The sequence below is a fragment of the Melanerpes formicivorus genome, unplaced genomic scaffold (genome assembly GCF_026170545.1).
Source record: "Melanerpes formicivorus ecotype bairdi unplaced genomic scaffold, bMelFor1.0.p_v2 SCAF_5, whole genome shotgun sequence".
Taxonomy (NCBI): Eukaryota; Metazoa; Chordata; class Aves; order Piciformes; family Picidae; genus Melanerpes; species Melanerpes formicivorus.
Window position 1 is genome coordinate 33,298,403 of NW_027142357.1, and position 15,053 is coordinate 33,313,455.

Consider the following 15,053-nt stretch of genomic DNA (forward strand, 5'->3'; position numbering starts at 1 on the left):
ATCACTCTCTCTGTGTAAAACTTCCTCCTGACCTCCAGCCTGAACTTCCCCTGGCACAGCCTGAGACTGTGTCCTCTTGTTCTGGTGCTGGCTGCCTGGGAGAAGAGACCAACCTCTGCCTGTTTACAATGCTTCAGGTAGTTGTAGAGAGCAATAAGGTCACCCCTGAGTCTCCTCCTCTCCAGGCTAAGCAGCCCCAGCTCCCTCAGCCTCTCCTCATAGGGCTTGTGTTCCAAGCCTCTCACCAACTTCATTGCCCTTCTCTGGACTCGTTCCAGCAAGTCAACATCCTCCCTAAACTGAGGGGCCCAGAACTGGACACAGTACTCGAGGTGTGGCCTAACCAGTGTAGTGTACAGGGGCAGAATGACCTCCCTGCTCCTGCTGGCCACACTGTTCTTAATGTTGCACGTCTAATGAGCTCCTCAGAGTTAATTTCACTACAGTGCAAGTTAATTCCCACAGTGTAACTGCACAGTCTACAGGTATAGACAGAATCCTTTAATTGCATGATCCTGCAAATCTGAGAGACAACTCAAAATGAGTTATTAATAAACAGACAAGAGAACTATTTTGACATCTGTTTTTTATATATAAGCAAACCCAGAATCAAAGATTAGAATTCAATGAGCCAGGCATTATGTACTTAATGCTGCTTACCCTTCAGAGCAAAATTGCCTTTTCATTGCAACCCTGGAAGTACAAGGTATTCAAATCCTAGGAACAAAATTGATGTACTTCAATATATCAACATATCAGAAGTTCTTAGTGTCTGACCAATGTTGAAGTGTCCATTAGGGCTTAGAAGTCATCAGTTTCACACAAAAAAAGGGAAAAAAAGGTAAGTCTCTACAGTAGAAGCAGCAACAGAATGGTCATGCTATATTCCCATTTAAAATGATCTGGTTTCTCTATGGGTGAAAATAAAGTTTGCCTAGGCTTTCTGGAATACTCCAATCCATGTATCATAAATTTAAATCTCCCAGGCTATTTCAATAGACCTAAGGAATAGCAGTCCATTTTACACTGCAGTAACCACATATGCTTTCCAGATTCATCATTGGTCCCATTTCAGATGCTTAAAAAAAGAAAACAACCCAGCTGTTCTACCAAGAACAGTTGATGGGTTGGACACGATGATCTAGGTTTATTCTAATAAAGATCACACATTTCAGTCTTTCCCTGCAGGGATGGATGCACATTTTTGTAATACTACTGCCCATCATCATTGTAGCCTCCTAAAAAGTTACCTGCTTCTACAATGGAAGAGATACGAATATCATGCTTGTAATAGAGTTACTCCTGCCCCGTTTGTGTTCTTTTTGCATTTCATCCCCACCTTTGTTCTGTTTGCAGTATGTATTCTGCTCTCTTTCTTTTCAGTCTTTTATATTTCTTCCTCAGGATACCCTTCTAGTCTATTCATGCTCCATTTCACTTTTTCACTTAGGGAATCTCTCCACCCCTTCAGTTCTGTGGTAGCATCTTTAACTTTGCTCACCACTCGTCTTCTAACTAAGACTAAAAAGCAATTCCCAGGACACAACTGCAAAAATTATCACTGCACCAAGGTTGCAGAACATTTAAAAAGAAACATTATATCTAGGCTGAGTGCTTCAATTTATGCAATCTCCTCTTCTTAATTTTCTTTGAATATTCATAAGAGAGTACACTGAGTGTTTACCAGACGGATAAATTTAAAGAGAACATGAAGGAAAAGCAAGCACTCCACTAGAATGTTATCATTTGCTCACATGAAAAGAAACAGTATTAAGCAAGTCCCAGATGTGATGAAAATTGGTGTTTGTATTTTCTTTTAATAAGCTTGGACACTACATTTCTACAGATACCACAACTGAAACCAATCACAAGCTCACAAAGCCTTAATTATTCATAGGTATGTTGTGCTCTAAAGGAATCTTACCAGATTTTTCAGCATATTTTTATGGACAAAGAGTTCTGTAGCACTAAAATTCCTTGCAACATTTCATGGGAACAATGTTGTTTTTCTTTTCTCACCCTGTAATCTGTCCTTGTGTTGTCTACACCCAACAATTTTCATGGGTGTGCATAGACAAAAGGGAAAATGTAAAACAAATTAATCTAGACAGGTTTATTTTTATTTCTTTAATAAAAACTCTGTAGTATTGAGTCAAGATAATTGTATTAAACTATCTTTTTCCTTACAAGTATGGCAAAATTACTTGGTCATATCCTTCCTATCTTTTGTCTCCCTTCCAGTCTTCCTGAATTGAAAGATAAAAGAGGTTCACAGAAGCAAAGGCATAGGGATCTCTAAAAATGTGGGAAAAGGAGCAGTTTAACTTGGGAGTCAACTGCCAGATGTTTAGCTGAAGGTAGCCTATTCCAATGCCAGAAGCCATTGTAAAGAACATCCCATTAACGAGAGAACTGTCGACCGTCTGATTTCTTGTTGATGTGTTTGAAGATTTTAGCTTTGTGGACATTCTTTGATTTCTGGTAACCAAATCCTCCACCTCCACCTCTTTTCTGCAGTCTTCTGCCGTGGTTGCTGTGCACATCTGAAATTTTATTGGTTAAAGAACTTAAAAAGGAGTAACATGAAGTGTTGATTTTTAGGTACTGCAAAGGTTATTTATGTGAGATAAAAAAAGAGCATTAGACAGTAAGAAGGGACTTTTTGTAAGGCTGTCTAGCAATAGGACAAGAGGGAGTGGTTTGAAGCTGAGGGAGGGCAGGTTTAGGCAGGATATTAGGAAATAGTTCTTCAAGAGTTGTGATACTCTGGAACAGGTTGCCCAGGGAGGTTGTGGATGCCTCCTCCCTGTGAGTACTCAAGGCCAGATTGGGCAAGGCCTTGAGCAGCTAAGTCTAACAGAGAGGTGTCCCTGCCCACAACATGGAGGTTGGAGCAAAATAATCTTTAAGGTCCCTTCCAACCTAAGTCATTCTATGATTCTGTAACTGCAGACAAAACTAGAACTTTTGGCCTGTGGAACTAATTAATGCTTTTATTCCTCTAGCTGTCCAGCTAGGTTGGGCCAGGTACTACTGCTTCAAATTCCATTTACTAGAGGTTTGACATTAATATAGATAATCTTCTACTTCATGCTCTTGCTCCTCTCTTTCAATAGTCTATTAGTAAACTTACAAGCATGTACCTTTCAATGGAAATAACTGCATGGAGAACAGCACTCTAGAACTTGCATGCAAGCCTACACCCCAGGATCTTGCCATCTCACAGCAACTGAAACATGTACAGCACATACATGCACTAAAACAAAGATGTCTGCAGGCAAATGTTGCAATTTTAGTATTTGCTTTAGTAAACTATTGTTGAATGATGCATTTGTGTGATTGATAGCCAAAAAATAAAAAGGAAAAAAGAAATCAAGATCTGAAGTAACACAGGAACTTCAGTAAATTTCGTTTAACATTTCGAATGCAGAAATTCAGCTTTGAAACACTGCAGTAAAAGGATACTGAGGTCAACGAACGGAGGAACTTTAAAACCAAATGAAAGGCTGACTTTGGGAAGATCCAAGTTATTGACATCATAGATCTGCTTCAGAGAATGGGAGTCATAAGCTCTGATGTAAGCTTTGTATGCTTCCTGAGCTGACTTGTGAAGGAAGTAGTTCTTCTCGATCAGTTTTTCCAGCTGGTAAAGGGGATTAAGAAAATAAACACAACCACAAACAAACAGTAAGTGTATAAATTACATTCAAGCTTATTATTTACTGTGTGAGTTGCAATTACATTCACTATTGAGTAGCTGTAATATCAAGTCATTTCATACCTGAGACTGGATGTCTGCAATTTTTGACCAGGAAAATTCAAATTCACTTAGTGGTACCTTAGATAAAAAATAAAAGAAAGCATCAAGATAATTTCTGCTATGTAAACAGTGAATCTATTTAAGACCTAAGACAAATGGAAAAGATCCTCCTAGATAACAGCTGTATCTGTAAATTGCCTTTACATCAATATGCCAGTATTACCACCTCCTTTAAGCTAGCCTAATAGATGCTCATTACAACAGTTTTACTCCTTTTTCTTTAGGAGTTACACCACTTTACTCACAAGTGGCAACAAGCCCATAAGGAGAGCAGCCAAGAAATGTTTAGAAGGCTACATTTCCTTTGGAATTGAACAAAATGCAATTGAGTTTTTGAACAGAAAAAAAAAATAACTGCACAAACAATATCTAGGTTTTCGATTTCTTCTGCATGGTCAAACTCCCAGTATCCTTCCACCAAGAAGTCAGATTAAATATATGTATGTCTCTCTCTCTCTATACATATATTTTAGTAAGACAAGTTACAGAGTTGCAAAACAACTATAAATACACTCAGCAGAATAGAACAGAATAGAATTAACCAGGTTGGAAAAGACCTTTGAGATCATTGAGTCCAACCTATCATTCAACACCACCTAACCAAGTAAACCATGGCACCAAGCGCCCCATCCAGTCTCTTCCTAAACACCTCCAGTGATAGTGACTTCATCACCTCTCTGAGCAGCTCATTCCAATGGGCAATCACTCTTTCTATAAAGAACTTCTTCCTAACATCCAACCTAAACCTTCCCTGGCACAGCTTGAGACTGTGTCCTCTTGTTCTGGTGCTGTCCACCTGGGAGAAGAGACCAACCCCCACCTGGCTACAACCTCTCTTCAGGTAGTTGTAGACAGCAACAAGATCTCCTCTGAGTATTGATCTTTATGTTCCTGACTTTAAAGTCAGATGTTCAATTAAATATTTTCTAAGCACTTTTTGCTTAAAAAAAGGTCAAATGTTAGATTAATCATGACAGGTTTTGCCTTTCAAAATCTTTTGCACAGTAAAAAAACCCAATACTAAAGGAAGGAAGAGTCTAGAGTTCAGTTTACCCTGGCTTGCTTTAGGTAACGCAGAAAGCCCAGTTCTTCTGGCCGTAAAATGAGCAGAGCGTGTCCTCTACCATTTATGCCTCTGGCAGTTCTACCAACACGATGAATGTACTCCTTGGAAAGAATAAGAAACAAGTTCCATCAGTCTTTCAAACATCTAGTAATTGAACAGCTTTGCAAACTCCCCCTTCCCCCCCAGCTAATTTAACATTAGTAATGCATCACCCACTAGTTTTTAAAGACTGACACATGGATGAGGGAAACCGAACAGTGAAGATACCACACAAAATTAAGCTTAGCCACGATCCCTGACTGAAGTATTTTGCCTTTAAAGGAACAACAAAAACATATTAGGTCTGCTGTGACTGAAAATTAAATTTTGCTTTTGGTGTATCTGCTCTGTATATTTGCCAAAACCCCTGAGTTTGTTGAGCTCTGTTTACACTGAACAGTTATTCCAATTAGATTCCTCACTGTTTTAAACAAAAAATCAAATTTTCACTGGAAAAGCTGTTAAGAGACTCAGGGATGTAGACATATAAACTCATACTCCTCCTGCAAAGTGTTTTTGTTGCTTAGCTGCCTAGATTTTAAAGTAATTTAACAGAACAAATAATGTTTTATAGAGAAAACCTTAAAAAGGTAACAAAGGTCTCAGCTAGGTGCAGCATTTCCTAAGAAGTTGGTGAAAGAAATGGGAAGAAATCGGTGGCTGGAGGTGAACATGGCTGAATCCTGACCTTTGTCAAGCAGCAGTTTCAGCTGTTCTCTGCAACTCCATTTGTAGCTAGGATTTGATTTGTTGCTATGAAGTTTCTCTATTTCATTAACTTACTTTTGGATCATCTGGAGGGTCATACTGGACAATCCAGTCAACCTCAGGAATATCCAGTCCTCTGGCAGCGACATCAGTGCACAACAGTATTCCAGATTCTGCATTACAGAACTGGAAAAAGGTTGTAGTACGTTTGGTTTGTTTCTGCTTGCCCTAAAAGGAAAGAAACACGTTAAGGATGAAATATCAACTGAAAAAAAACAACACAATAAATAAAAAAAATAAACAACTTTTAATCTTTAATCTAATTGAGAGGAGAGAAGCGAAGGAGAAGCGAAGGAGAAGCGAAGGAGAAGCGAAGGAGAAGCGAAGGAGAAGCGAAGGAGAAGCGAAGGAGAAGCGAAGGAGAAGCGAAGGAGAAGCGAAGGAGAAGCGAAGGAGAAGCGAAGGAGAAGTGAAGGAGAAGCGAAGGAGAAGCGAAGGAGAAGCGAAGGAGAAGCGAAGGAGAAGCGAAGGAGAAGCGAAGGAGAAGCGAAGGACACAACCAGGTTGGAAAAGACCTTTGAGATCATCAAGTCCAACCTATCACCCAATACCATCTAATCAACTAAACCATGGCACCAAGCACCCCATCCAGTCTCTTCCTAAACACCTCCAGTGATGGTGACTCCACCACCTCCCTGGGCAGCACATTCCAATGGCAAACCACTCTTTCTGTGAAGAACTTCTTCCTAACATCCAGCCTAAACCTCCTCTGGCACAGCTTGAGACTGTGTCACCTTGCTGCTCCATTTCCCATTTCACAAAATCACTGCTAAAAATATAAAATAACGTTGAGAATCTTTCTACATCATGGAGTTGTACAGACCAGAGGAGTGCAGGGATGACACAGTACTACCACAGTCAACAGCAGAGGGCTACAAGAAGTGCTATCTCTGAGAGGCTACAATATATCTGCCAAAGCACTAAAAATTCGGTTGCATAACTGCTCTTTTTCAGGAGAGCCTGAAGTTAAGAAAAAGGCCACCTGCAAGACTAGCAACATGTGAGATAGATTACAGGTTAAACAAACCCCAATGTTCTATCAAAGTATAGCAAAAAACCCTTCCAAAGTACAAAAAAAAGCACTTTTGTGGTCACTTGTATGTATTTCATAAGCTTTCAGACAATTCTTTTTCCTAAGCTTTCAGTGAATTCTTTCTCCTAAATTACACATTTGTTGGTTTGAAAAGATTTTTAAAACACTCCTCCAAATGGTAAGAATTGGCATAGTAACAGCAAACACCACCCTGGCCTTTGCGCCCAGCACTTCAGGGATCACTATTCGGATGCCTCTGACAACAGTTTTGCTCCAGAAACTTGGTTTCAGTGCTTGTGAAAGGCAATCCTTTGGAAGAAAACAGAAAGCTTTTCACACACAGCCCTGGTTTGGGAAATAGCAAGATTAACAATATTGAAATGCTTTTATTACACAGCCTTTGCATTATCTGCTTTCTCTACAGACTAATCAAGACCATCAACGGTTTTCTGAGCAGAGTGCCTGTTAGAAACTGGACAGCAATAAACAAGGCTAATGAAAGGTCAGTAACAACTTGCAGAATAATGCAAAAATAAAAGCAATTACTAAAATACTTACATGAATAGCCAAAACAGGCAGATCAATGTAGTTGAGTAATTCATAGTGGTACTTGACTGACATACATGAAGAAAAAAACACCATCAGTTTCTTCTTCCGGTTCTTCTTGAGGAATGTGAAGAGCAACAGGAATCTCTTTTCTGATGGACACACTACATACCCCTGGAAAATGTTTAAATGTTACTATACAAAATATTATTGAACAAACTTTTGTTTCAGCAATACAATTAAATCAGGGCAGTGTTACGCTGTGAAACCAGTATGCCAAATGGTTAATTCTTGCAGCTATGCTCAAGCATTCAATGTATTGTCTGCTCCTCACCTGCATATGTGAAACTCCTAAAGATGACATGAACTTGGCAAAACACTTAATGTACTAACTTGAAATATCAAGAACTGATTTTTAATTAGTTCTCTAAACTAGTCTAAGTTTAGAGAAAAGGGATTTGTGTATTCAGTTAAGATTAAAGAACTCTGAATTGTTGACATTAGGAGTGAAACAACAGCACTGAGTTCTTATCATTTGTTATGATGTCAAGAATTTTATTTTACAGCTTTCCTGCTGCTGGTTTACCCTCCTCAGGTAAGGCATAGCTAATGGTAATTGTGTAACAACACTCATCACGTCAGCTGCACAAACACATAAACCACTGCACTTCTACTTAGCTACTATGTAGAGCAGTACCAATGAAATAAACCTAATAGTCTTTGTATCCCTAGTCAGTAATGTGGAAGATACAGTTAGACAACTGGAGCTTAGGTCTCTAATACAGATAACAAGAAGACAAATAGGTAACTATATCAGAATTTTATGAGATCTTCTATCATCTGTTCTGCAAACATTGACTAGGTGCATATAAACCCTTTAAGCAGCTGATAGCTTTTGCCTGTTAGGACGGTACAAAGATAGAAATGGGTAGATTCAGATTGGATGTTAGGAAGAAATTCTTCCCCATGAGGCTGGTGAGACACTGGAACAGCTTGCCCAGGAAGGTGGTAGAAGCTTCATCCCTGGAGGTTTTTAAGGCCAGGCTGGATGTGGCTCTGAGCAACCTGATCTCGTGTGAGGTGTCCCTGCCCATGGCAAGGGTGTTGGAACTAGATGATCCTCGAGGTTCCTTCCAATCCTAACAATTCTATAGTAAACACCCTTTCAGACAGGGTTGGTACAAACCAGGTAAAAAACACACAGGACATGGTATGTTCACAGATCATACCCCTTTTAGTAACATTTGTGTTTTACCTGTTCAAGACCATCTACTGTTGCTGTCTCCTTGTTGTCATCAACCCCAACGTACAGGGGCTCTTTCTTCAGAGAGATCTTTGCCAGGTCTTCAACCTTTCTGGTTTGTGTAGCAGAAAAGAGCATTGTCTGCCTGCGCTCTGGAAAACACATTTATTTGGAAAGAGCCTCATTTTTCAGGGAATGCAAACAGCAAGTCCATAAATAACTAGCTGCAAATTGCCCCAAGCAAGCCTACTTTTTTTTTCCAATTAACTCCCGGTTCAAACACACTGACAGAGACAGGTGTATAGTCAGATGGTGCATGGTATAGGATGCTTACTTCGGCTGCCCACACCTCCAAAATCCTAACAGTTATCAAAACACAGTATTCTTTCTCTCTGGGAAAATCCTAATAATCATTTGCATTCCAATTTAAACAGAAAACAATGACTTAAATAGAGGCAAATCTAGTAATTCCAATTGCAAACTTACTTCATTCCTGTGAATATTAGAATGTTTTTGTAAAATAAGCTGACCAAGCTGAAGATTGTGCAAGAGAAAGCTTAGAAGTACACAGTTGTGGTTTCTCTTGCAAAATCAGTCTAGAACACAGACATATAGAATAGAATAGAATAGAATAGAATAGAATAGAATAGAATAGAATAGAATAGAATGGACCAGGACCAGGATCAGGTTGGAAGAGACCTTCAAGATCATCGTGTCCAACCTATCATCCAACACCACTTAATCAACTAAACCATGCAACCAAGCACCCTATCAAGTCTCCTCCTACAAGCTTTTCAGACACATAGCAATCAATGCAGCTGTGCTGAGCCTCAGTGACTGCAACGTTCTCAGAGCAAGCATAGGAAATCTGCTTGCCTCTCAGCTCAAACACATATCCTGATCCTGTAACATTTTCTGATCACAGGAGTACATGGAAAATGCAGTTGCAGCCTGTTCCATTCCACAGCTGCAAGAACAGCAGCAATTGTTCTTGCTGATCAACCAACAACAGCAATTTTTTTGTTTTTAATTTCTTTTTTTCTCTGTTTTGAAATATATTTTCCTTCCCAATGGGACAAAACCAAATCAAACTTATGTAAATTCAAAGTTGATCTGTAATTTTCCACTTAACGGAGATGTCATTTTCCAACTCTTCCTCTTCCCTTTCCATTTTCAGCATTGTTCATTAACTTTCTTCCCAGGATGTTATTAGATTCATGTATTTGCATTTTAAACATGCAGATCTGAATTTTACTACTTCAGATGCAGAGACTCAATCTTTTTCTTTTCTATACTATTTCCATGAGTGGTTTTCCTTCTGCATTTTGAAAATCAAAAAGAGAGAGCCTTGAGAAGAGTGAGCCAGGGTGAAAGAGGGGGGCAGGCCTGGGGGGAAACAAACCATGTGCAGGTGGAAGGGAAGCTACAGGCTGGGGTTGGAGTGGCTGGAGAGCAGCCAGGTGGAAAGGGATCTGGTGGGTACTGGCTGATGGTAAGACGAACACGAGCCAGCAGTGTGCCCAGGTGGCCAAGAACGCCAATGGCATCCTGGGTCTGCATTAGGAATAGTGTGGCCAGCAGGAGCACAGAAGTCATTCTGTCCTGTACTCAGCATTGGTTAAGCCACACTTTGAGTACTGTGTCCAGCTCTGGGCCCCTCAGTTTAAGAAAGATGTTGAGTTGCTGGAAGGTGTCCAGAGAAGGGCAACAAAGCCGGGGAGGGGTCTGGAGCACAGCCCTGTGAGGAGAGGCTGAGGGAGCTGGGGTTGCTTAGCCTGCAAAGGAGATGGCTGGAAGGAGACCTTACTGCTGTCTACAACTACCTGATGGGTGATTTTGTAGCCAGGTGGGGGTTGGTCTCTTCTCCCAGGCAAGCAGCACCAGAGCAAGAGGACACAGTCTCAAGCTGCACCACGGGAGGTTTAGGCTGGATGTTAGGAAGAAGTTCTTCACAGAAAGAGTGATTGGCCATTGGAATGGGCTGCCCAGGGAGGTGGTGGAGTCACCACTACTGGAAGTGTTTAAAAAGAGCCTGGCTGAGGCACTTGGTGCCATGGTTTAGTTGATTAGATAGTGTTGGGTGACAGGTTGGACTTGATGATCTCAAAGGTCTTTCCCAACCTGGTTACTTCTGTGTTCTTATTCTGTGTTCAGAATGTGTTTAATATGTCAATTACAAGGAATAACTGAATGAAAAATTAAGAAAGGAAACTTCTAAGGGAAACACTTAAAAAAAATCCTTAAAATGTTGCTCTTGGAGGCCCAAAAAAAAATTGAACTGCAAGACAGAAGATCTTCCTCCTCATATTTAAGCCTTATTAGGAAATAATGAGTCGTAAGAACTAAATGACCAGAGGAAGATGAAAGATAGAACATTGATGTTAAACTAAAAGGATCTTATATGACCAAAATTGCATCCTTAAAGCATGTACATAAACTGTCAGGTAAATGGTATTAAATATTGCAGTACATAATAGCAATCAGAAAAAAAGGACTGAGACAATCCCTCTGAAGTGCATTTACAGAACTATAAAAATTCATGAGCTCTCTTGTAATAATCAAGTCATAAAGAAGAGATAATGTTAGTCAAATGATTTCCAGGAGAGACTCGGTTTGGGGTTTTTTTTTCCTTACTTGGTAGAAGTTTAATGATCTGTTTCATTTCTTCTTCAAATCCAACCTCCAAGATACGATCTGCCTCATCAATTACCAAACACTGCAAGTTCTTGTACATGAAACCTGGAGTGTTCTGGAAGATTAACAAATTCAGTCATACAGGGATGGGAGTTTTACTACATTTTAAAAACACAGATTAGACATCAGTGTTTCACTTACCTGCATATGATCCAGCAGTCTTCCTGGTGTTGCGACAATGATGTTGATTCCATTTCCAAGTTTCTGTGCTTCTGCTGATCTGTTACTGCCCCCCATTATCAGACCATAGGTGTGAACATGATGATTCATAAGCTCTTTAAGAACTCCATAGGTTTGCATCGCAAGCTCTCGAGTGGGAGAGAGAATAATAACACCTGTTCCTAAAAATACATCAGAGAAGAAGTTGTTACGACTTGTCCAATCCTCCTAGCCACATCCCTAAATGCCTCTGTCACGGTAAAATTCAGCTGTAAACTGAAAAGCCTTACCATTTCTAGGCATGAATTTTAACTTGTAGATGAGCTCCACTGCAGGAATAAGAAATGCAAGTGTTTTGCCACTGCCTGTTTTCGCAGCTGCTAAAATATCCCTGTACAGAGCAAAGTTAGAAAGAGAGAAGTATTTAGTTGATGGTGCAAAGAATGATCCTGTTTTGAATAAGGCTGACAATATAAAAACATAACATGGCTTAAAGGAAACCAGCAGAGTTGATATTAAAAGCTCAGTGGCAGATGTGGTCCACAGCTGTTGGTGACTCTGTCTCTAGTGACAGTGTGAGCCAGTATCTTTGAGATGCACTGACAAGATGACTAGTGAAAAGACTTCCTGCTTTCAGATCCAAATGCAAAGCAGTATCCATGGACTTAATCTAACTGTTTACAAGCAACACAGAAATATTTTGTCAACTTGGATTAATGTCCATAAGCAGAATATATAAAACATGAGAACATTTAAACACAAACCAAACCATTTAGCTGCAAAATTCACATCCCACGTACTTCATTTGCTAGCAAAACGTACACAACATTTGGGGCTGATTTAGTGATTGAAAGGATCTATTTCTTACCTGCCTTCCAGAAGTGGCTTAATACTTTTGTGCTGAATTTCAGTCATGTGTGTAAAACCCATGTCCTCTATGCCTTTCAGTGTATTCTCACTGACAACGCCAGACAGGGAAGTAAAAGAATTGTCTTCAAAAGCGCCTAAGTGAGGGGAGGAAAATACCAAAAATATTCAAATTGATTTCTTCAATTCCATCTGTCCTCTGAGATGACCCAGTTTAAAAAAAACAGAAAAATCAAAGGATTTGTCATATTCCTTTCTACCATAAAATCTGACAAAATGCCATGTCTTGATGTGTTCCTAAGGACCTGATAAATTTACTAGCCACGCACCTCCACCTTACCCTTGACTTTTTTCCCCCTCTAAAGTTACAAAGACCAACAGGACTATGTGTATAACCCAAGTTTCAAGCAACAGTAAGTGACTAATAGCCAATGTATTCCAATATACAAACCTCTGATTTAGCAAGTTCTGCTGGGAACTGCATCTTGCTCTGAAAGCAAGTATTAGACCATGGCTTTTTCCACATGTAGGAAAAAGAGAACACATGATACCTGTTAAGCCTAGTGGTAAACTGGGCACTTCATCCTCCTCCTCCCCTTCCTCCTCTTCTTTTTCTTCAGAATCCTGCTTATGGTCATCTTCTACCTCCACAGATTCAATTTCTTCAGTTCTGGCTTTTTTAGTTTCTGTACCTAAAGTGTGATTTTACAGAAGACAAGTCAGTTAAGAGATACAGAGGACACGTTCATCATTAAAAATTGTTCCAAAGAATTAATTTCTTTAGTCTGTACACCACTTAGAAATGTCATAATCTTTTTACAGGGTGGGGCAAAAAGGTGGGGAAGGTTTCTGTGTAACTTTCTGAGGCATAAAATTGAGAAGTTCTTTGTACACTGTTCATATCACCCAATAAAGCAGTGAAGCTTCATATATATCATATGAATTTTTCTGTGGTAATGAGGAATCAGTCACAAAACTCTTATCTGCAATGCAAACATGAAGTTTCCAACAGGGTCACCTGTACTTATGTCACATGTAATGTAAGCATACAATCAACAAGGTTGGAAAAGACCTCAAAGATCATCAAGTCCAACCTGTCACTCAAGACCTCATGACTACAGAGAATCGTGTTTGTTTCAAGTACCTGAATCCTCAGAGAACTACATGAAAACACTTGTTTATTTGCATTACCATAGCCAACACATAAGAAACAGAAGCTTCAAATACATAAAAAGATTACATGGATAAAAATGTATAATTTAAATGTATAAAAATATCTAAAAATCTAGCAATATTTGCAGGATGCAATTCTTTTTTTATAGTTTTCCAGTGTAATTTCGTAACACACACACGCTGCCTATGGCTGGATGAATTGCTAAAAGGATGAACTGGCTGCACATTCAAGGACAGAAACCATCCATCTGGCAAAGCTCTGCTTAGAAAGACCTCGAACGCATTTGTATAACGAATAAGCAAATACCTCGCATGCATTCCTGTAAGAAATAAGCGAAACATCCAAACTTAAATGTTACAAAGCAGAATCCTATGCAACAATCAAATTAGTTGCCTTCGGTTTAGAGCTCAAATGTTACAGCTAGAATAGGAAAACAGATGATACTGCAGACTTCCCGGGCTTTCAAACGTACACCAGACCAACACATGGCACTTCTCTCGGATCTCTCCGACAGGGCGGAAAAACAAAGTAGAGGGGTTGGGGGGGGAAGGGGTCAAAGCTGTATTTATTAACATCATGTACCATTTTCCGCACTGGCTGCTGCTTTCCTCTTTTTCTTCTTCTTTTTCTTCTTCTCCCCGCCGCTCCGGCCGGCAGTTTCCGCAGTCTCCGCCTCTGCCTCCTCAGAGGCCGCTCCGGTAGCCACCGCTTCTGCCTCTGCGGCCGCCGCCTCCTCCTCTTCCTCCGGAGAGTCCTGAGATGGTCCCTGGCCTGGCGGAGGCACTGCACGGCGCGGAGACACGTGTCGGAAACAGAGAAAGAAAGACAGAGAGGGGGGGGAGAAAAAGCGCCACAAAGTCAGCGACAGCTCCTCAAGGCTCAGTAGGGAAGAGGTTCCGCAGGGCCATCTCCCCGTCCCGGTCATACCTGTCCCTTCGGCCACCCGCAGCTTCAGATTGCGCTGCCGCAGCTTCAGGTTACGCTTGTGGATCTTTTTTCGGAGCAGCCGCATGGGCAGGTTGCCCGCGGCAGCCACTGACACCGACATCTCCGCAGCCTACCCCTGCTCACCCGCCACACGTGCGGACGGCGGCACAGCGCATCCGGGTCCCGCCGGAACCCCTCGGCCTCCACCGGGCGCCAGGCCTGACGGGCATCCCGCAGCGGCCTCTAGCGGCGCGGAGGAGACAGCGCCGCGCATCCCGGCGGCGCCTGAGCCTCCCAACAGGCGGAGCCGGCGTGCCCAGCCCTCAGAGGGGTGGTTGGGGGCACGGTTGGACGGCAGCGGTGCGCGCCCTGCTATGGGCTGTTGTGCCCCTGTCCCGTTCCTGTAGCTCAGTGAACACGGGCAGAAAGCGCCTAGGTTCACTCTGCCGCAGCCACCCTGCCCCGCAGTACCCGACAGCCCGGCAGCGTTTCCTCCACTCGTGGTTACAGGCGTTTAACGTCAGTGGGAGAAAGAAACGCTCCTGGGCACGCACGTGGGCCCTACAGGAGAGGTGGTATTCGGGGTGTCCTGCGTGTCTTCTCATGTGCAGGATGGCAGGAGTGCAAATACCTCTGCTCTACAGTGTTGCAGGTGCCTCTGTACCCTGCAGTGCTGCCAAACTGCAGCCGAAATGGGTGATCCCTGTGTGGCATGAG

The 15,053-nt window shown here is 41.4% G+C and overlaps 1 protein-coding gene across 1 annotated transcript; it reads right to left on the reverse strand.

The window, feature by feature from the left end:
* Positions 1-1,572: 1,572 nt before the first annotated feature.
* On the reverse strand, positions 1,573-14,530 carry DDX18 (DEAD-box helicase 18). The gene is made up of 14 exons (XM_068139087.1): positions 14,337-14,530; positions 13,992-14,192; positions 12,787-12,927; positions 12,237-12,372; positions 11,659-11,759; positions 11,351-11,550; positions 11,150-11,264; positions 8,528-8,667; positions 7,285-7,446; positions 5,709-5,861; positions 4,874-4,987; positions 3,782-3,838; positions 3,466-3,643; positions 1,573-2,543 (listed from the first exon to the last, which is right to left on the reverse strand). The coding sequence occupies exons 1-14, from the start codon at positions 14,455-14,457 to the stop codon at positions 2,401-2,403; spliced, it is 1,962 nt and encodes a 653-aa protein (XP_067995188.1). The 5' UTR covers positions 14,458-14,530; the 3' UTR covers positions 1,573-2,400.
* Between the last annotated feature and the right edge of the window lie 523 nt (positions 14,531-15,053).